Raw genomic sequence first — 22,231 nt, forward strand, 5'->3', positions numbered from 1 at the left:
TTTGATGAATTTGAAAACAAAATCAATAGCATTATGCGCTATGATCGTTGCACAAATTCAGTTAATCACTTTAACGAGTATGACGTCCATTGTCACTGTACTAGTATACATATTTTTAGGGGCCAGCTGAAGGACACATACGGGTGCGGGAATTCTCGCTACATTGAAGACCCATTGGTGGCCTTCGGAACAGCCTAGCATGTAAAGACGTTTTCATTCAAGTTTAGTTAATATGCCATATAGGAGATTGAGTACTTTGAAATGGTAACACAATACTCTTAAATGAGGTTTCGATGTCGATGTCATGGTATGAAACACTTCTAAAATATTCGATACAAAGTGTCTTCTGTTGGTTTTGGTTTGAAAACCTACCAACCATGTCAAGGCTAGATACCTCTGGGAAGTTTTTTATGTTTTAATTGTTCGTTGTGTTTTGCTTTTCATGAAAAAGATATCTCCTTTTACATCGGAGTCAGAGGCCAGAGCAGCAAAACACATGACTAATTGTGCAATTACACATTGAGGTTCATAGTTCAATCACCACCCTCAATGAAGCAATCTTCTGAACACAGTCTGATGAGTAAGCTTGTTTTGAAAATCAACAGTGCCCTGACAACAACAAATGCATGACACATTCTATTCGTAGCACATGTAAGCTGTGTGTTTTTTTGCATGTGGAAATTTGGAGTACATTAGTCCTTCAAAATATACTGGATCAATTGAACGATCTTCCATTTTCTATCCATATTCCTAAGGTGATCCGGCTGGTGGTTTGGCGATTTGGTCATTTATTTAGACGTTAACTTAGAGAATATGTTGCCTAAATGGTATTCATTATTTTTTTTAATTTGAGGTTTCTTATCATTGTCAATGGTAAAAAAAATAGTTACATAAAACAAAACTAGCATACAACTATATATATCTTTTCAGTTCTTACGACTACACTGGTGCCAACATTTGTGGTTTGTATGAGATTTTCTTTAAAAAAAAGGAATTTAATTGATAAATAAAATGGTAAAGTGAGGTCGTCGGTTTGAAAGTTTTGTATTAATTAAATCTTTCAAAAAAAGCTTAAAAATATTTAAGCCACAGTTTCAAATTCTTAAAACTGAAAAAAGATATTGAACGCCTAATTCAAAGGTGACCATACTTGGTTTTGTCTGGTTTCATATTTTATATAACACACCAAGAAATCTTTCTGCCTATTTGAGTTGTTCCTGGTTGTCATCATCTAGATATGTCAAAACGACAGTGAATTCGAACCCAATTAAGATGCATATCCTTGATATGTAAAAGGATGAAATTCGACACACAGTTTTAAAATGAAAAAACCTACACCTTTCCTTATTCCTCAAATGAAGTACTTCTAATGTATATATATAACTCTGGCTAAATGTGTCCAACATTTGATGAATTAAGAAAACGTGTTCATACCAACTCTCCTCCAAAAATTTCAATATGCCAAAAGGCAGAGAAAAGTGCTTGGAAATTGTGAGAGCAAACTTGCTGGTCCTTTTGACCTTAGTAGGAGCTGCAATTGGATTCATCATAGGTGTGATTGTTCGGAATACAAACCCAACAGATAGTACACTCATGTGGGTTGGTAAGTAAACTAAGTTTTTTTTACATACAAGCAAGTTTAGATAAGGGATATTATTTAATGGCAATGCAGACACATCTATATATAATAACTGGTCTTCGTCTTTACCTACTAAGTTTGTTTGAAAAGGTTGATGGTGTTTATTTTCCTGATTTAAAACATAAACCTTTGGTAGCTTTTTATTTATGACCTGCAATTGAAAGTTACAGTCTTACTGATTTTTTGGCGTTTATCAAGACAATTCAGGGATACTTTAACCGGTAGGAAACTACCCTTTTTTCATCCTAAATTATTCTCATAGTTTACATGCAACCATTGGTTAAAAGGCATTAGAAAAAGAGTACTAGTAAATGAATAATAAAAGAATACTAAGTTTTGATCTATAGATGTAGAAAGGTGTGGTACGAGTGCCAATGAGACAACTCTTCATCCAAGTAACAATTCATAAACCATTATAGGTCAAGGTACGGCCTTTAACACGGAGCCTTGGATCACAGCGAACAGCAAGCTAAAAAGGGTTCAAAAAATAACTAGTGTTAAACCATTCAAACGGGAATACCAAAAGTATAATCTATATAAAAACGAGAAACGAGAAACACGTATGAACTACATCAACAGACGACAACTACTGTACATCAGATTCCTGACTTAGGACAGGTGCAAACATTTGCAGCTATGTCTTTTTTCGTGTAATAATTAGTCTGTTGAATGATGTTACTAATATTGTGTTATCATCAATAAAATGTTTACCAGTAGATATTTGTATTTTCAGGTATTTTAGGGGAGGTTTACCTAAACATGTTAAAAATGATGATTGTTCCTTTGATAGTATCTTCAGTTATAACAGGTAATTCAGATATTTAATGTGAGTGCATGTGGTTAGGTTGTTAGGTGTAGTGTTTTCATACTAGAAACCGTTATTCAAATATGTTTAAATGCAAAATTTGAGAATATAAAAAAAGAAATGGGATACGTTTGCATGTTTCAAATATAACGATTTTATGTTTCCTATCATATCGAAGGTGTAATTACTAGATGATACTTTCACTAAAACAGAGAAACTATTATGAAAATCATTAATGAACGATTTAGGACAATTTCATGAAATCATTTTCAAAATATAACATGTTAAAAATATAGTAGTTATAAAAAGTATTATAAAAATGCCGATAATTAAGGTACAAAAAGAGAAAGTCCATCAAAACTGTTAAAAAGCCTTGTTAAACGTTAACATCACGGAACGATTGAAAAAAAAAGTCACATATGAATAAAAAGAAAAGCGAAATAAACCTACATGAGACAAACACTTAGTGACACAACAGAAGTTGAGGCTATCTGTATAGAAATGAAACGTTACCAGTTTACATTAAACTGATACTAATTCTAATTACTGCTTACTGTAATGTTGCATTTTTTGGTGTATTTATGGGTTAATTTTTCATTAATCTTTGATAAATGATTACACTTGTATCTTAAACGAAACTCTTCTCTTGATATTCCCTTACACTATTTTCATTGATGAAATCCATGTAAATCTTTTAACAGGAACAGCAACCCTAGATCCTAAAGCAAATGGTAAAATTAGCTTAGTATGCCTTGGTTATATAATGTCAATGAATTTCCTTGGATGCTTAGTTGGTAGTATACTTTGCGTTATCGTCCGACCAGGTGAGGTAGTATTGAATTACTTATTTTTGAACTTAATTAAAACAATCAAACATTTTACGGACGCCATCACAAGTTGGTTGACTGTTATGGAATAAGCGTTCTAAAGTTGATATTAGATATGTTCCTTATGTCGTAACTACAATCCCCTTCCCTTTTTACAAATGTGACCTACCGAATTAGACTATTTACTGGGTTTTTAATAGCATGAGCGACAAGACCGGTGCCACATGTGGAACAGGGTCTGCTAAGCCTTCCGAGATCAATGCAAGGTTTTTGATGGGGTTCGTATTGCTTAGTCTTTAGTTTTCCATATCTTGTTTACTATTATTTGTCTGTTTGGCTTTTGTCTTTTTAGCCATGGCGTTGTTTCTAGTGTACTATTATTTGTCTAATAGCGTTGTCAGTTTATTTTCTATTCTTGAGTTTTACTGTTCCTCATGTATCTTTCGTCCCTCTTTTAATTCAATATCAACCAAATACCATGGGCGGGTTTGAACTCACAACCTAAGTGTTGACAGGCTCATGTTTGCTGTAAATGAATGAACTACTCAGACCACTAGTACTGGAAATAAAAAGTACCACACAAACTATATTTGATAATCAATTGTCAAAAGACGTTGTTAACGTTATTCTTCGGGTTTTCTTTTTTTGTCTTTATTTTTTGGCAAATGCTGCATTGAAATTTAGTTAAAAATGGAATGTTTCTTTTTGTAACTTCATTGGGATGTAAAATCGTTGACCAAAGTACATTATGTATGAAGCGCAGAAGCGTTTCATTCTAATATGTGCGCATGGTCAACGCTTTTACAACCCTATGAAGTTACAAAAAGAAGCATTCAATACTTCTAATTACATTTTTAGCTAGGATCATGAAAACACGATTTTTATAATTTTTTTTATTTATTTCAACTGTGTACTTTATTGTTGGACCTCTTGTTATCATGAATAATACGTTTTATTGTGTAATGCAATTGCTTGAGGAATAACACGTGCTGTGCATTTAGCCAATCAGAATAACGTTTTATAATGAAACATACATCTAATGTAATTATATTGAAATGAAAGTTATATATATATATATATATAGATATGTAACTGACAATTCATTGAATTGGAATATCATTTTACTGCTTTAAGGGATTACTAGTAAGTATAGAAAACTTAAAGGAAGTTTTGATATTTTTCTTACTTGCGATTGGATAATGACTACTTCTCTTATTATGATACATATTCAATTGGTAATACATGTTTATGATTATTGGATATCTACTTACAAGGCAGTATTTTATTACATCTATTTGATACTTACAAACAAGGGGAATGATATTTCATACTTTAGATAATGACAAGGAAGCAGAATATGTCAAATATTTAGGAAGAGAATTGATTAAAGTATAAAATTTAGAATGGAAATGGGGAATGTAAAGAACTGTAAGCCTGATAAAAGCATTTTCTAGTTGATAATTTATGTATTAGTCACATATTTATACTATTATTTAATGCATTTTCTGAGAATCGAAGTTAAGAAGATACGAAAAGTGTGATATGTTTTGTGTTTTAGGGGAAATTGCTAAAACAGAGGTCCAAGCTTTTAACTCAGTTCCTTTAGAAACGGAGGATATATTTGCCGATTTAATGAGGTAAAATAGGGGTTAAATAATGTTTAATATACTGTACAGACACATATCAAAACTGCAATTACAAGCAGTGTTTTTATGTTTCTCTTTTCGAAACAGTGTGGATTTTTCTTATTATTTTTATTTTACCTCTCTATATATATTACTGTTATAAGCTTTCCTATTATTGAACATTCATGAGGACATAAGTAACTATAAGAATTTTTTAAAGTAAAAAAAAATGTATTCTTACAAAATAATTTCAATTATATAAATTGGATGTTTATATCGAGGAATGAGTCCCGTTGATCTACCTTTGTTTAAGCTGCAATTCCATTTCATTGGTCAAATATACTGTGTTGTTTATTGAGATTTGTTTACCAAGTTCAGTTGAAAAAAGAAAGAAGGTTAAATAAGGAGTAATTAAAAGAGGGACACAAGAAACAAGAGGGGGTCTTATCTCAAAATAAATCAAAAGATGCAATGACCAAATGAAAACCATATGAAAAAACTAATAGTTGTCCACAAAGAGCTACATTCTAACTTGGGATTTGACAACTAGTACCTAAAAATTATACTGGTCTTTTTTTTATAAAAGGTAAAGGTTCCTTCTACAGCTGTAGCATGTGCAACTTTTGCTCATGTCGATGTACCCATATTACAAAAAGGAATATAGGTTGATATTTTAAGTTAGAACAGTTTACATTCAATGCATACTGGGAAAAGGATACAATAAAGGACAAAATTGTATCGAAATTAAAATAGGAATGGCATATTGAAATGAATACATTGTATAATGTGAAAAAATTTACTTGTTACATATCAAAATTAAAAGAGATCAATTATCATGATTATTGAAAATTAGATAGGCAAAATTGCTTTCAATTGTAACCCTATACTTCAGCAAATTAAATTTTTATCGTTATAAAAATATGATACATTTTGAATTTTGTCTGTTTATGTGAAAATACAAAACATCAAGTCAAGCTTATATTTATTTGAGTAAAACTCCCGGTAACTTTTTCTCGATTTATGTCATAAGTATTGGATTAAACGGTATCTAGCATTGAGAAGACATTTCTGTAGTTGACTAAATCAAATGTAAATAGTAAAAACGATTTTTTAAATATTCGGATCTGAGCCTTCCAGATGAAGGTTAAGCCAGAAAAAAGGCTTTGGACGAATATAATATATAAAAAGCTGTTTCCAATATTTTTTTCTGAAATGAAACCTCCAAAAACAAATATCGGTGCCATTGAGATCACTATCTATTTACATAATGGTAAAAAAGGAACATTCACATTGTTTTCATTATCATTATTGAAGCCCCTTTTAGTCACGAAAAATGGTACTAGTGGTACTGTTAGCAGTACTGATAGTAGAAGCAGAATATGTGTTGTTATTAATCATAGTGTTGACATTTTGAAGTTGTAATTATAAAATAGAAACAACATATTTTTTTAACTGACTCGAACGATCGTGGTTTTATTTAGACAATACCAATGTTTTTAACATACATTGTTTAGACCCTACTTTGTTTTGATTTACATGACCATTGAAAACACTGAATAATACTATAACTTAAATACCTCTTATGGTGGACTATCCGGTTGCGGGAATTTCTCTTTGCATTGAAGACCTGTTAGTGACCCTCTGCTGTTGTCTGCTCTATGGTCGGGTTGTTGTCTCTTTGGCACATTCCCCATTACCATTCTCAATTTTATCATCACATCTGGAGTCAGTTTTTTGGAATTAACATGATTTATAACAAACATTTCTAAAATTGTGCGTTTATAAATTTTGGAATTATAAGATAAAGACACTAAATTTTTCAACTCCCTCACGCAAAGGTGACCTTATATTGATTTGATTTTTAAGGTCCATTTTCGTAATATAGCTCCTCAACGGTTTCGGTTCTAAAATCTCCTTGGTGGTCAAATATTCGGCTTTTGTAGTAGCTGATGTAGTTTAATGAAGAAAATTTCTTTGGACGAATACAATTATAACGCGCTGTTTTCATTTTTTAAAATTTTTTTACATAAAATATCTGACAATAATTTCAGACAGCTATTGTGAGATCGAACAGGAAGACTATGTATAGTATTGCAATGATTTACAGTTAATATCAAAATGTCTTTAATTTGCTTCTTTTTCTAAATGTATATCTTACATCTTTTATATTCACCTTTAACTTTATTGTTTAATTTTTCCACTAAAACATGGAAGGTTTTACGTCAACTGTATATTACGTCACAGTCTATGAAGTACAATTCTCATATATTTTAATCCCAGTATCTATGATGAGTTCATACGTCTCTTTTTTCATCAATATATCGTGTTATCATTTTGGTATTCTTTTTAATAGAAACATTTTTCCTGGCAATTTGATAGCTGCGACATTTCGAAAGGTAAGTTTGTAATTCATCTACGGAATCGGAAATAAAACTGTTAATTAAATTTATGATAGCACGTTGAACCTTAAAGGTTCATTGTCAGTGTATGATATTTACAATAAAAGGACGTATGTATTATTAACATATATGTGAACAGTCTTTAAATGGTTTTTTTACAGATTATTTTCCAAATCAAATAGGGTTTGAAATCCACATTTGAGTAGGGATGACTGTTAGGCCAAGAAGGAACTACACCCCAGTAAATAAAAACTTCGGGAATGAAGTCAACATACATATATCTATTGATATGCAATGTTCAGTTATAAACCTAAGATATCATATGAAAACAAAATAATTAGATTGTATATTCTTCGTGTACAGCACTGACTTCTTGTCTAGGATTCCCTCTAGTTTTGTTACTCTTCTTGCACATCAGCACATCAAGGTTTCATCATGATTTGGATGAACAAACGCTAGGGCATCTATCATATATCACTGAAGACACATTGCTAGTCAGGTTCATGATAGTTATCAAAGGTACCAAGATTATAATTTAGTACGCCAGACGCGCGTTTCGTCTACATAAGACTCATCAGGGGAGCTTATATCAAAATAAATAAATCCAAACAAGTACAAAGTTTAAGAGCATTGAGAATACAAAATTTCATGAAATTGTCTGTTCTACCTGAAGCATCACATTGAAGTTTGACAAAGATATATATCTTACAACTTTCTGGTTTTTTTTCAGAAAATGACGAGCTATGATACAGAACAATACAGGGTAAATGAAACAGTAAATGGAACAATCGTAGAAGTAATAAAAACTGTGGTGACTGGCAAAAATCTGTCGTCTGCTAATAGTACAAATATTCTAGGTAAATTTATTGAGCTTACTACTTTAATTATTTCTATCATAAAACAAATAGAAGATTGAATACTTACTGTTTACAAAATATTCTATCTCAAAATTAAACTATCAGTTTAGTATGTTTAGTATGAATCTAGGTATTCTGCAGAAACAGAGTTTAATCTTTTATCATAGTATACGTAAATAGAGGTGATATTTAACTCATCTTATTGTTTGTATATAATCCATCCAATTTACATTCGTAAATCAACTTTCTGTATTCAGTACCTGTATGAAAAAAACAATAACAATCGAAAACATATGCAGTTTTTTACCAATTGGAAATAAATCTGAGTTTTGTAACTTTATCCTAAAATATCACTTTGAACAACGTTAATTTAAAACAGAAAGTCACACAATTTGAAAATTTCGTTGCAAGAATCCGTTTCAGCAAAATAAACACTTTCATAAAATCGAGACAATTATTTCACCACTTATTCATATTTCATAATTTCATATATTTTATCCTTAAATTTTGTTACAGCCGATTTCAATGAGTGTGTAGGCAAAGGTAATATCTTTGGGTAGCTTGTTAGCTAGCTGAACCGTAAAGTCATTGTTAGGTAAACTATCCTCCTTCAAGAGTAGATTAGTCCGACAGATAACCAATCTATATGTCTGTAGGACTAGACTACTTTATAAGGAGGGTAGTATACTTTATCTAACAATTACGTCACGGTTCAGCTAACAAACAAGCTAACTAAATATATTAACTTTAGCTACACACTCATTGAAGTCGGCTGTAATTTTTCACGCATTTAAGTTTAGGTTCTCAAAGTATAATAAATTACATGTTCGTTTTTTTCTTCTTGATTGACAGGTATTTTAATTGCTTGTGCTGTGTTCGGAATTGCCACGGCATCAGCAAAAGAAATTGGACAACCTTTCTTCAAATTCTTCTACTCAGCTACTGAAATTATCTTACTGATTTTAGGAAAGCTAGTTTGGTAAGAAAAATATATTTGTGGATGTAATTTGTGTTTTAACAATGTGATGTTTTGTATAGTAGGTGGATTTAGGTAATACATTGGAAAACACCAGGAGTCACATATAGTAGTGATTGCATACAAAAATACATTAATGTGCAAAAAGATATGGACTTACAAATTGCATGTGGAAAGTATTAAGTATACATGCCAGGAGAGAGTAAAGGCGAATAAATGAGGATAGAGACTTTTGCTATGCATTCATTACCAACCGTACAAATCTAGCATTGGTCGAATTTTCAATAATTGGAATCTGCTACGTACTAACGGCAAATTTACAGATCACACGACTATTTGTTATGTCTTTATATTTTTTGAAAGCAATTACATTTAACTCGTCAGATCATACACGGACACTTCATGTTGATAAAGTAATTCGCGATTTCGACAATCAATTTGTTAAGTGTCAATTTGAGTTCGTCCTCATAACCATGATAGAACAGAGTTTTTGTTGTATGCACATACATAACAATAACTATTTACAAAACTGGTGGATACCACTGCTGGTGAACTATCATTCCCCGAAGATATCATATGCTCAGTAGCACTGCAGCCAGAACTTAGTTTCTGAAATGTTTAATAACGAACCTTTCTTAAATTGTACGTTGTTTTAATTATAAATTTCTAAAACAAAGTTTGAATTTCTTCATATTAAGTTGACATTAGATCAAATTGACTATATGTGTTGGTGCTAACCTGAATTATAAAGTATCTTTTTTCTTTTCATTCCTTCAAAAACCATAGATAATAAGAGTAGGCTTCAAGTAAAATCAACAATCAACATAGGATAATGTTCCAAGCTCGTATTATTCATGTCCAAGTTACGTGAACCGTGAAATAAAGGTTACAATTGTAATTGCTCATAATTTTATTTACAAAAAACATTTTTCAGGTTCACACCAATTGGTGTGGCAAGTTTGATTGGCAAAACTATTGGAGGAACAAAGAACTTGGAGGATGATTTCAGTAGACTTGGATTATACATAGCAACACAAATGATTGGTTATTTACTTGTGGTAATAGCAGCAGTACCAATTACGTATTTCACTCTGATGAAAATGAATCCGTTCAAATTCCTTTTCACATTAGTTAATGCTTTTGTTATAGTTTTTGCTACTTCTAGCACGTAAGTATTACACAATATTAATACATGTTAATGACAAGATATTATTGGTGGTTATTAATATATATATATACACTCATTTTGTCAATGATCAAAGCTACTGAGAGGGGCAAACAGTATTTTGGAGTCAAATGCTTATCTCAAAATTAGAACAACATACATATAACAATCAAATCATTGAATATAGCATGCACCAAGCCTTAAACATGTCATACGAATACAAAGAATACAATTAAATCCCAGCAAGCAACACATATTACACTATAGTAATCACGTAATTCATTCTTTTTTTCAAATATCTATTGGTTTACACTTTTTGAATGAAATTAACACTATGTGTACCGGAGTATTTTTTTTTTTATTATATTCAAATAATCAAAGAACATGAAAAGTATATTTAATCGTAACAAATCGACAATGAAAACACAAAGAATGAAGAAGGTAGAAATCGATGGGCAATGTTTTCTTGTATTTCGCATGGTATCGTTACAATACGTATAACATGTAAACTTCGTGAGAAACGCTATTGCATAATAAGAAATATGAAATACAATACATATAATGGTGGTCTTGACCATTTCTCATAATAGAGCCATGGCTATCCCTGAGAGTATTCGGCAATTAGAAGGACCAAACAAAGTGGATCGTCGAGTGACTCGATTTAGTATACCATTATGTGCTGCTATTGGACGTTGTGGAAGCTGTATTTACATAAGTATATCCTGTTTGTTTGTCATGCAAATCACTGATCAGGATGTGGACGCTGCTTCCGTAATTCTAGTCATGTGAGTGTTCATTATTCAAGTACTAACTTAAAAATAGTTTTTATCTGCACGGAAGAAAAGGAAAAACCAGTATAGACAGGAATCTGTTGAATAAACTTATATCTAAAGGTTTGACGCCGTACACGATTTAAAATATTATTTGTCCATACTTTCATTGATTTTCTTTTTGATTTATTTAAAACATAACATATAGAATATATATTTTTGCATTAAATTCACCAATACTAAGTATGGTTCTACATCCTCTCGAAATCCTGTATTTCTATTTTGACATTACATAATTTGAAGCCTTTCTCACCTATTTAGAATCATGTATGCAATACTTTAAAAACGTCTAAAGGTCTTAAGAATGGGTAAGATACGGTTTTGGTCTTGTTTTAAATACGTTGTTATATTTCAAAATAGACTTTTCTATCTTATTATATATAAATTGCATCATATTTAAAACAATCTTATGTTCCAGTGCTGTGAAATAGGTTTTCCATATTTAGTTTGTTGAGTGGCAGATATTTTTGAATTTTGTTCAATACATTTTTCAGTATTTTGACAGCATTTTCTTCCTTGGCTGTACCGTCTGTGGCCGGGGCAAGCTTGATTACTGTGATTATCCTACTCACAGCCTTGAATATCCCACCTGAAGCGGCAGCGCTTCTTTTCTCTTTCGAATGGCTTCTGTAAGTATACCGCACTATGGATCTTACCTGTGCCTTATTAACTGATTATGTCAATGAAAAAGCAATAGCAGTGTTTTGATATATCTATCTCGTTAATATATTTTGAACATAACATTAAAACAAAAGGAAAACGTATGAAATCGCGTGATCTCAAAACAGAGCAAGAAAATGTGCGACAAATAAGATAGCAGTTTTTGCTATTTACGTTTAGCTGACTTGAAATTGTGTGACATCAATAGGACAAACCTTCACTATACGTTTTTGACAATCTTATGAAACTTTTCTATCTTGTTTTCAGAGACAGAATGAGGTCATGTACAAACTACAGCGTACAATCGACCTGTGTAGTGGTTACACAGAGGCTGTGTTTGTCTTCGTTAATAACTGAAAACAAAGATGAGGAAGACATTCCGGAAATAAATGAAAACGGCAATGGAATACAATTAGCGTTGGTGGTCGATGATGAAAAACACTTACAAGAGTAAACATTCAATCAATTCCTTTGATATTATTTGCTTAATGTACCTTAGCCCAACACTCGTTTGTATCTTGCAGGCAGTTCATCATTCAAATAAGTTTCATTTGATCAGCATATAAGACTGTTATAATTCATAACAATATACTCAATATATTAATTGACCACCATTGTATATTTCGTTAATAATTATTGTTATAACAAAAAAGATGTGTCCGATGACACGAATGCCTTCGTTCAAGCTTTACAAGTTAATACAGGGCGTTATTATAAAACGGTAAATGACTAACAACCCAAAAAGGTAATCTGTCTGCGTTTTAAAAGGTTTAAGCATTGTGTTTGAGTTTTGTTAAATTTGGTTCAGGAAAACTTATGCAGAAATAAAAAAAAAAAACAATATGCAATTTTTAAAGTTTTACGTGTAATTGGACATTACTTTAGATAGAATGGTTACTGACTTGCTTCCAAAATTCGAACCAAGACTGCAACCTTTGGTTCTTAGTATTATTTCTGAGTTTCATAACATTTTTTGGCAAACTCAAGTTTAGTGCGAATAAAATGGGACGGACGGTCAAGGGTATCACAAAATATCCAAGTACCTATTGCGCGGTATAACAATACGATCCAAGTTTCCAAATAACACATTTGGTATACATGCGCTCCACATAAATGTACGATGTATATGTATTGTATTGTCATGTATTGTATTGTCATGTATTGTATTGTCATGTATGTATTGTCATGTATGTATTGTCATGTATGTAGTATCATGTATGTTTTATCATGTATGTATTGTCATGTATATATTGTCATGTATTGTATTTTCATGTATGTATTGTCATGTATGTATTTTCATGTATTGTTTTGTCATGTATGTATTTTCATGTATTGTTTTGTCATCTATGTATTGTCATGTATGCATTTTCTGTAAATTTCTTGCCTTTAACATTCGAATAATTATGCAAACATGAAAAGAAAATATGTTTATTAACATGATTATTATAATTGCTCATATATCTAGCAAAATGTCCTTTCATTCCAAGAACTATGAACCTAAATATCAATGATTAACACGTAAAGATGGTCCAAGTCTCTTCTACACTAGAAGGTGTTATACCTTGATGTCGCATCAAGTATTGATGGATGTATTTCAGTGTAAGCTTATCCTGTAAAAGCACCAAGTTTTTAACCTTTTGAAGTTCATGTGATTACGTCTGTTTTGTTTGTTACCTGAATTTATCTTTTTCTTGTTTCATGGGACTTAATGTTCCGTAAATAAAGGCAACAGTAGTATACCGCTGATCGAAAGTCATAAATCGATTGACATAAAACGAATCTGGATTACGAACTTAAACTGAAGTAAACACATCAACTATAACAGAAAAACAATAAAACAACAGAAACACTGAAGTGCAACAACAATAAAAACGAGAATGCAACACACACAGAAACGAACTATAGGATAACAACTGCCATTTTCTTGACTTGGTACAGGACATTTTACGAAAAATGGTGGGTTGTACCTAGTTTTTCGGCTAGCCAAACTTCGCAAACTGCCTGGCTTTCAAATATTTTCAAATATCTGATTAAAGTCTTTAGTACGCATGTCAATAGATCATTTCATTTATTGCTATCTTGTTTTACTTCTGCCGTTTAAGGCGGCTGGTATATAGTATAATGGAAACCTACCCGCCCACACGTCCGTATGTTCATCCATCTAACCATCCAACTGATATTTGATTAAATTTTGTGAATCGTTCACCGTTCCTTCTGGTAGTGATAATATAAATATAGACAATGTAATTTCTCTTTGCGACTTTTACTATGAAGTTTCGTTAAAAATCATATCCTCGAACGGAAAGTGGATATGAACTACTATTTTATTCAAAAGTCAAAATATAGGACTGTGCCGTATATTTAAAACATGTATAAGAGTTTAAACTTATACTAAAATTCTGAACTACCCCTTCACACTTGGTCTGCCTTAGAATTAAATTGTGTCGCTACCATGTGTTTCTAAAATGGTAAAATTATTTCTCTGTGAAATGAAACACAGATATCATATCTGGGAACCAGTACGTAAAGAAAATAAAATATACATGAATATTATGTATCTCCCCAAAAGAGGTAAAACTTGGGAAACATGTGAACTTACTAAGTGCAACATGAACACATGATAGACTTTGGCATTTTTTATTTGATTTCTCAAAAATATTTTTTTGTCAACTTTAAAAACTGAAATTAAATGACACGAACCTTGTCATATTTGTACACTATAATACACATCTGTATCCACTTTTCCTTCTTAGCCTCTTATTATAATATATAATGTTAATAACAATATTGAGAATGGAAATGGGAAATATGTTAAAGAGACAACAACCACCAAAGAGCAGACAACAGCCGAAAGCCACCAATGGGTCTTCAACGCAGCGAGAAAATCCCACACCCGCAGGTGGTCCTCAGCTGGCACCTAAAAAAGTGTGAACTAGTTCAGTAAAAATGGACGTCACATTTTTCTTCCACACATGATGAACCTTCTCATCTTCTATTTAATTTCTTCATCGGGAACATTTTTGTCGTTTACTCTGACATGACATGAACTTTGTCATATTTATATACTTAAGTACACGTTTATATCCCTTCTAATTCTCGACCTCTTATCATTATATTTATTAACGCTTTCTCAAAATCTTTATCCTAAATGAGATTGAGCATTTCTTTCATTGTTTATCCGGATTGTTTTATTTGGTTTTCCTGGTCACTTTGAAAAGGACGGATAACACTTTACAAAGCTTAAATGGCACTACCTCTAGTTTGTCATTGGATATACTTTTGAATGATTCTTATCATCATGACTTAAAACTATAATATTTAGAGTTGAAAAAATTAACTCGAATAAAATCAGTTCATTTGGGGTTTTTGAAAGACACAATTGCGGTTTTTCTTCCACGAGTGCAAGCACGATAAGAGTTGTGTGTAAGATACCTCTAGTTAAAAAGAAACTTACACAGTCTTAGATGTGATATGAACAGTTTCTTATATGAAATAAATGCTGAAGAATAAAATGAGCACAACAGAAAAACAACAGAAAAACTGTATGTAGAGGTTAAATTGAATAACGTAAAAGTAAAATGAACACATGATGAAAAGTGTTAAATATGCAGCCGCTGGAAAAAACAAAATGAAGCGCCGCTTACTTTAAATTCGATGTTCCATAACATTATCACCGAATCTTAAAGTAAGGGCAATGCAAATTGTTACTCTGAGATATCTTCTGATTCAACATGATATATAGTAAACATTTTTTTATTCACAATTCGAATAATCATCATCAGTAACATTGCATTTGAATACTTAGATCAAATGAATACGATGTAGGTCCATAACTAGTATGAAACAATCTTCATTAACAAGAAATATGCATCGTCGCTTTCCTTGACTTCATCGAATCTATAAATGATGAATAAAGCCATGGACTACCAAATTGTAAACTTTGTTTTAATGTGTTGATAATTAAACACAGTTATATAACTAAAACCATACCTCAAATTTATATAATTTAGGCCTGTTCTTCTCCGATGTTGAAGTTGTTACTGCATAATAATGAAAATTATATTTCTTTATATCTTCAAATTTAATAATCATCAAACAGCTACACTTATAACGTTTATATCATGATTACTATCGTGCTGATTATGAATAATGAAATTAAAGTCCGGCTTTATATATGTTTAATAATCTGAAGTAGGCGTTACTTAACATTGCAGAAGATGTGCAACAGTGTCAATACAGTTCATAAGATTAATCCTATCCGCTTCATTTCCAATAATTATAATTAGTGCAACTTTCTACGAAAGATAATCAGCTTAAGTTTTAATCTATATATCAATATATAGATATGATATAATTATAAAACATTACATTTCATGTTATTAAGGATGTTTGCGTGTCATGTTTTGGGATTTTTGTCAGATTTTTTTAATCCTCTGGTGTTATCCATTTGAATGCTTTGAAATATTTTGCCAATTGACCCCTTTTTTTTCTTTTTATAAATCATTTACATGTATAATTATAAGCCATCTGTCAAAGTGTTATAAAATCTTTGTTATTTTTTAATAGTTTTTGAGAACATAAACTTGTCAATGATAAAGCTATGAAAAATAAAGAGAGAACATTTTCCCACCAAATTTCAATGGCTAATATCTCGAAAACAAGCACATTGACTTATCTAATTTTTTGATTTCTTTATTATTCCCATATTGAAGACCAATTGGTGACATTCTGCTGTTGTCTGTTATATGGTCGGGTTGTTGTCTCTTTGACACATTCCCCATTTCCATTCTCAATTTTAGTGTTATGAAAAGCTTGTTATTTCGAAACTGAGTAGCGAACCTATCAATCAATAAGTAAAATGTTGATAATTTATTGAATAAAAAAATCAAGCTTCCTTTTATTGATTATTTTCGAGGGGAAGGGAGTCGAGAAAATTTTTTCATCTTTAAACTAAGTATATATGGGATTTGCTGATATTTTTGATTGAACTGAATTACTTATTTATTGATATGTATGTGAGACATTTGTGTGTTTAACGTACAGGATAAAAATAATAAATCTAAAATATAAGCTGTAAATATCCTACTGAAAATTAAATCCAAGCGAATTCTATCATTTACTTGAAATAGAGTTTCTTAATTTTAAAATTCTCCAAACAATAAGTCAGCGCTAAATTTTGATGTTAAAGGCATTTTCAAAAAATATTTTTCTTTTTACTACTAGTACTTGTATTTGTATAATTTAACAGCAAAGGTAAACGATAACCAAATTGATTTAATCTCTAAGTGAAGGGCATTATAAAATCTAACTTCCGATCAACATCGTTCTTGTTCATTTTGAGGATAGATACTTAGCATATATAAATCTCTGAAATTGTGTTTTGGGAATGTCTTCAGGCATTCATAGTGTGCTGAGCTGTAAAAAAAAATTAAGCCACACTATTACTTTTAACTTTCATTATTCTATGTAAGTAAATTTCAAAGGTCTATTATAACACTTATTTAAAAATGTATGTACATATATGAATGAAGAGGATAAATTCTCATGAGCGTTCGATACTTATTACATTTATTTGAGCTCATTTTTTAATATCAATTTTTGAAACTATTCGTTTATTTGCAAACTTACTGGTAACCATTTACGGAAAAGGGTCAAATAATATCATCTACACTTACTGCCTGCGATAATTGATAAGCGTAAGTGTTTCCATAAAAGATGCCTGGTATTATTATGATTATCCGTACATCAATATATCAATTTCGTTGGACAAAAGACCACCATATATATTCATTTATACTGCAACTAGTTGTGTTTATTTTCTAAACATAGTAACACTGCTATATTTTGTGCAATGTCAATTTCATCATGGAGAACTTTTTCCACAATCAGGGGTTCCTTAAAGGATGAAAATAAGTTTAACATTTTGTGAACAATTTGAACAGCTATCAATGCGTTAATTTAAGTTGCAGGATAAAACAGTATTAGGTCAATATCAGACAAATATACTTTTGTTGTATTCGGTGCACAACTGGGGAGGGTCTCGGTAGAGTCTCACCCTTCCCCATTTTTTTAGCTTCATACAACAAAAATTATATTTTTCTTACATTGACCTAATATTGTTTATGTATCTGTCTAAAGTCAGGAACCCTGTCAATGATAGCTGTGTTTTTAAATAGGAATTTATTATTGATGACTGACCCTTGATCAAATCTCGATTGAATCAATCACAGTTATTAATACAGATAAATTAAGAGGTTGTATAGCGAATAAAGGTGTCTGTTTTTTAAACTTTATTTATTACTTTAGATATATTTAGAGTTTTACTGTGTTGTTGTTAGCGATATCCACAAAACTGTACCCGTATATAATTGCATTTGTGATCCACTGCATTAATTATTAATTATATATATGTTTATCTTGAATTAATACACGAAATAGATATTTTAGATTTAGATTAATTATATTAGTACATAAGTATAAAGATAACGCATCAGAGTAATGACCTCGATTTTTGTACTTTATCCTCTTTTAATTGCTCGTGTTTAATACATTCCCTCCATACAGTAACAAAATACATTCGTTTAATTATTTTTACACCCTGTTATGTTATAAGCTGTTAATATACACAAATATTAAAATCTTTACTGTTTTTAATAATTATAATGTCCGCATTAAGTTAGAATAACGAACGAGTTAGCGTCGCTGATACTACGATTTCTCAAGATATAAGGTATAAAATTAAGACTGTTGTAGATGTATGTCTATTTGATAACGCCTACAGCATAAGTTTGTGGTTTTAATTATACTTATTTTTATTTTAATGTTAATTATCATTACCAATGTTATTCAACTGATCGGGCGGAGCTTACGTTTTAATTTGCATTAAGACAGTTTATTTGAAGATGTGTGAAGGATGATTGCCGTTATAATAATGGTTGATTTTTAATCACCTATCAGTGTCATCAAAGGAATTTACAAAAGAATGACTGGACACTTCATTAATGGGTTTATCTTAAAACACTTATCTATAGATGGAGTGGTTTGTTATGAGCGAACCGGTTAAATCCCGCCCAGTCAAGTGAAATAAATTGAGTAATACATCTGTACAAAGACAATGCATCAGAGTGATGGCTTGGATTTTAATACTTTATAATCTTTTAATTTCTCGTGTTTAATACATTTTCCACCCTGTTATGTCATACACCCTAGTAAACATAAATGTTTTGTCTTTCCTGTTTATCAATTTCCGCATTAAGTTAATTGTGAAAATAGCGTACGAATTATCGTCGCTGATACATACGATCTGTCAAGATATATATATGTATATATATACGTAGAGATATGTCTTTTTGCAAACGCCTACAGCATAGGTTTGTTTGGGTTTTTTTTCTTTCTTTTCTACAGTTATAAGGATTTATATATAAGGTATCAAATTAAGAATGTAGTAGAGGTATGTCTATTTGCAAACGCCTACAACATAAGTTTGTTTTATTTTTCTTTCTTTCCTATTTGTAATAACCTAAATATTTGTAAAGCCTTATATTATAACTCAAGGAAAATATCTATAATTTTCCAACAGTTTTGTAAACGTACAATTAAGTTACATTGATACCTCTCTCCTGTTATACGTCAATTTATTGTCATATGTATGAAAAAGCGTCTGCGGTACCTCCTCAAGGATATACGTCATAATTAAATCGCGAATGTCGTAGTCCATTTAATAACACGCCTACGCATATATTCGTGTTTTTGTTTCATTTCCATCTTTTTTGTAAATACTTCAGTGTTTATAAAGTCTAAAATTGACTAAACTATCTATAACCCAATACTTTAAAAATTAACGAAAATCGATATTTAAGTTTAAAAGAGGAACAAAAGATACCAAAGGGACAGTCAAACTCATAAATCAAAAATACACTCACAACTCCAAGGCTAAAAATGAAAAAGACAAACAGTCAAACAATAGTACACATGACATGACATACAAACTAAAGAATAAGAAAAACGAACCCCAGCAAAAACTAGGGTAGTCTCACGTGCTCCGGAAGAGTTAGCAGATCCTTCTCCACATGTGGCATCCGTCGTGTTGCTTCTGTGATTAAAAATCCGATAAATAGTCTAATTCGGTAGGTCACATTCATGAAAGGGAAGGGGATTGTAGTTACGACGTAAGGAACATATCCGATATCATTTTTGAAACGGTTCTTCCTTAACAGTCAACCAACTCGGGATTGCGTCCGTAAAACTTACGAAGGGATGATTTCAACTTCACCATTTGGAACTCTTGGTTTAATAGCTTCCTTGTGAGCAGCAACCCTCTATCAAGAAAATCATGATAGAAAATGCAAGCATGGGAATATCGTATAAATTGGGAGATATATACCCCGTATGCAGGTGCTGCTGGAATGTTGCTACTTAGAAATGAAAAGTTCACAATTGGAAAGCTGAAATCATCTCTTTTGTCGTAAAGCTCTGTTTTCAACCGACTTCATTGTCAATTTCTAGATGTTAGTCAAGATATGAGGCCGACTAAACTGTATCTGTAGTATCCTTTATCTCTAGTTTGATGGGATAGATGCGTTCCACATAGTCACCAAAATTTGAATTATTCAGTGAAAGAACATCATCTTTATAGCGGAAAATAGAGTTAAAGGATATAGCTAACTTCTTATCTTTCTTCCTAAGAAGTTCCTGCATGAAGTCAGCCTCATAATAATAAAGAAACAAGTCGGCAAGTAGAGGGGCACAGTTTGTTCCATTTGGAATGCCGACAGTCTGTTGAAAAACACGTCCTCCGAACGTAACAAATATGTTGTCAATCAAGAAATTAAGCATCTTGATAATGACAGTATCTGAGAATTTTTTGTTTGAATCAGAGTGATCCTTTACAAAGTAGGATTTATCCCTCCCTAAGACAAAATACTTGTATCTACATTGTCCATTTTGTTTATGAAGCAAAGCAATACCAACTCTTTCAATTTGTCTTTTAATTTGGAATGTGAAATACTTGTGTAAAGAGCAAAAAAGTCAAATGTTTTAATACTATTACGAGATGAAAGAGAATTAGATTGTATGTACTCAAAAAGATCTTTGGAATTTTTAAGTATCCACATCTGATTCACGCCACCTCTAGAATAGGCATTAATTGACATTATGAAAAATGACACTAATTTTCCTATTAAAATATATGCTACCTAAATCCATCAAACGCGATAAATGATTAAAATAACTAGACAATTTGACCGTTTCATATTTTTCATGCAGGCCTTTAATAGCCAACTATATGGTATGGGGTTTTCGTGTTGTTGAATGTTGTTCCTTAAATTGCTTACTCTCATTTCTTTTGAATTTTGGTAGATAGTTATATCATTGGCAACCATACCACCACGTATAGGAAATATAAACATATACATTTTGAACCTTTATCCTACTTGAAAAAGTCATTTAAATTGATTCGACAGACTACATCTATATTTATCTTCACACAATTTCAACAAAATACTGTTGTAATTTATTACAAGTTTACAATGTAGACGATAACTCCGGTTCGTGAGTAAAACTTTTTGTTATATACACAGTTTATTTCTTCTCGGCTAATTTAGACTTTCTATGACAATCTATATGTATTTCCGATATAGCTTTTTCTGTAAAAACATATTTAAATGTATTAATTCTCATGTCTGCTAAGTAAGTAAAATAATATCCTTTCTTATGTTAGATATAGATTAGCGTCGGTTGTACCTACCTCTGTATACATTTGTTTCTTGGGTGTATAGTATTTTTTAAATGGCTATAACGCCTACAGTATGAATCAGTAATTAGATATCTCAATCAGACATTCTCATTGCATCCTTTACAGCATATTTTAAACTTGTAATTGTCGAAACAAACTAATGTTAAAGGTTGTTCAGTATAAATAAAAGATGTGTGGCATACATTAACAATTAGCTAGGAATTAAATCTTAAAACCAGTAAACATTAGGCAGAAAAGCTTAAAAACATTTGTTTAAGACTTCTAGTTTTGTAGATAAAATATTTTGTGGCATTTAAGCCAAACAACAGTTACTGTTTGGTACATAGACATAGCGATATTACATACTCCAAATAAAGGCAACAGTAGTATACCGCTTTCTGGAAGTCATTAATCGATTGAGAGAAAACAAATCCGGGTTACATACTTAAACCGTGAGAAAGACATCAACTATAGGAAGAAAACAACGACATAACAGAGACAATGAATAAACTCATCATAGATACCAGGATTAAAATTTTATATATACGCCAGACGGGCGTTTCGTCTACAGAAGACTCATCATTGACACTCGAATCAAAAAATGTTAAAAAGGCCAAAGCAAGTACGAAGTTGAAGAGCATTGATGACCGAAAATTCCTAAAAGTTTTGACATTACAGCCAAGTTATCTATTTATGAGGTAGTAAAGCCTTCTTA

At 31.3% G+C, this 22,231-nt stretch overlaps 1 protein-coding gene across 1 annotated transcript; it reads left to right on the plus strand.

The window, feature by feature from the left end:
* Positions 1 to 1,123: 1,123 nt before the first annotated feature.
* On the plus strand, positions 1,124 to 13,218 carry LOC139481249 (excitatory amino acid transporter 1-like). Its single transcript, XM_071264429.1, has 11 exons — positions 1,124 to 1,603; positions 2,373 to 2,447; positions 3,146 to 3,268; positions 4,830 to 4,908; positions 7,250 to 7,292; positions 8,026 to 8,152; positions 9,005 to 9,131; positions 10,063 to 10,296; positions 10,884 to 11,078; positions 11,618 to 11,752; positions 12,051 to 13,218. Exons 1-11 carry the CDS (start codon positions 1,459 to 1,461, stop codon positions 12,235 to 12,237), a joined length of 1,470 nt encoding a protein of 489 aa, XP_071120530.1. The 5' UTR covers positions 1,124 to 1,458; the 3' UTR covers positions 12,238 to 13,218.
* Positions 13,219 to 22,231: the final 9,013 nt, after the last annotated feature.

The sequence above is a fragment of the Mytilus edulis genome, chromosome 7 (assembly GCF_963676685.1).
Source record: "Mytilus edulis chromosome 7, xbMytEdul2.2, whole genome shotgun sequence".
NCBI classification, from domain to species: domain Eukaryota; kingdom Metazoa; phylum Mollusca; class Bivalvia; order Mytilida; family Mytilidae; genus Mytilus; species Mytilus edulis.

Bases quoted from the DNA above. Each gene is read 5' to 3' on its own strand.
- LOC139481249 (XM_071264429.1), top strand. From the start codon at position 1,459: ATGCCAAAAGGCAGAGAAAAGTGCTTGGAAATTGTGAGAGCAAACTTG. The intron at 1,604-2,372 runs GTAAGTAAACTA...TTGTATTTTCAG, and splicing joins TAGTACACTCATGTGGGTTG to GTATTTTAGGGGAGGTTTAC. The intron at 7,293-8,025 runs GTAAGTTTGTAA...GTTTTTTTTCAG, and splicing joins TAGCTGCGACATTTCGAAAG to AAAATGACGAGCTATGATAC.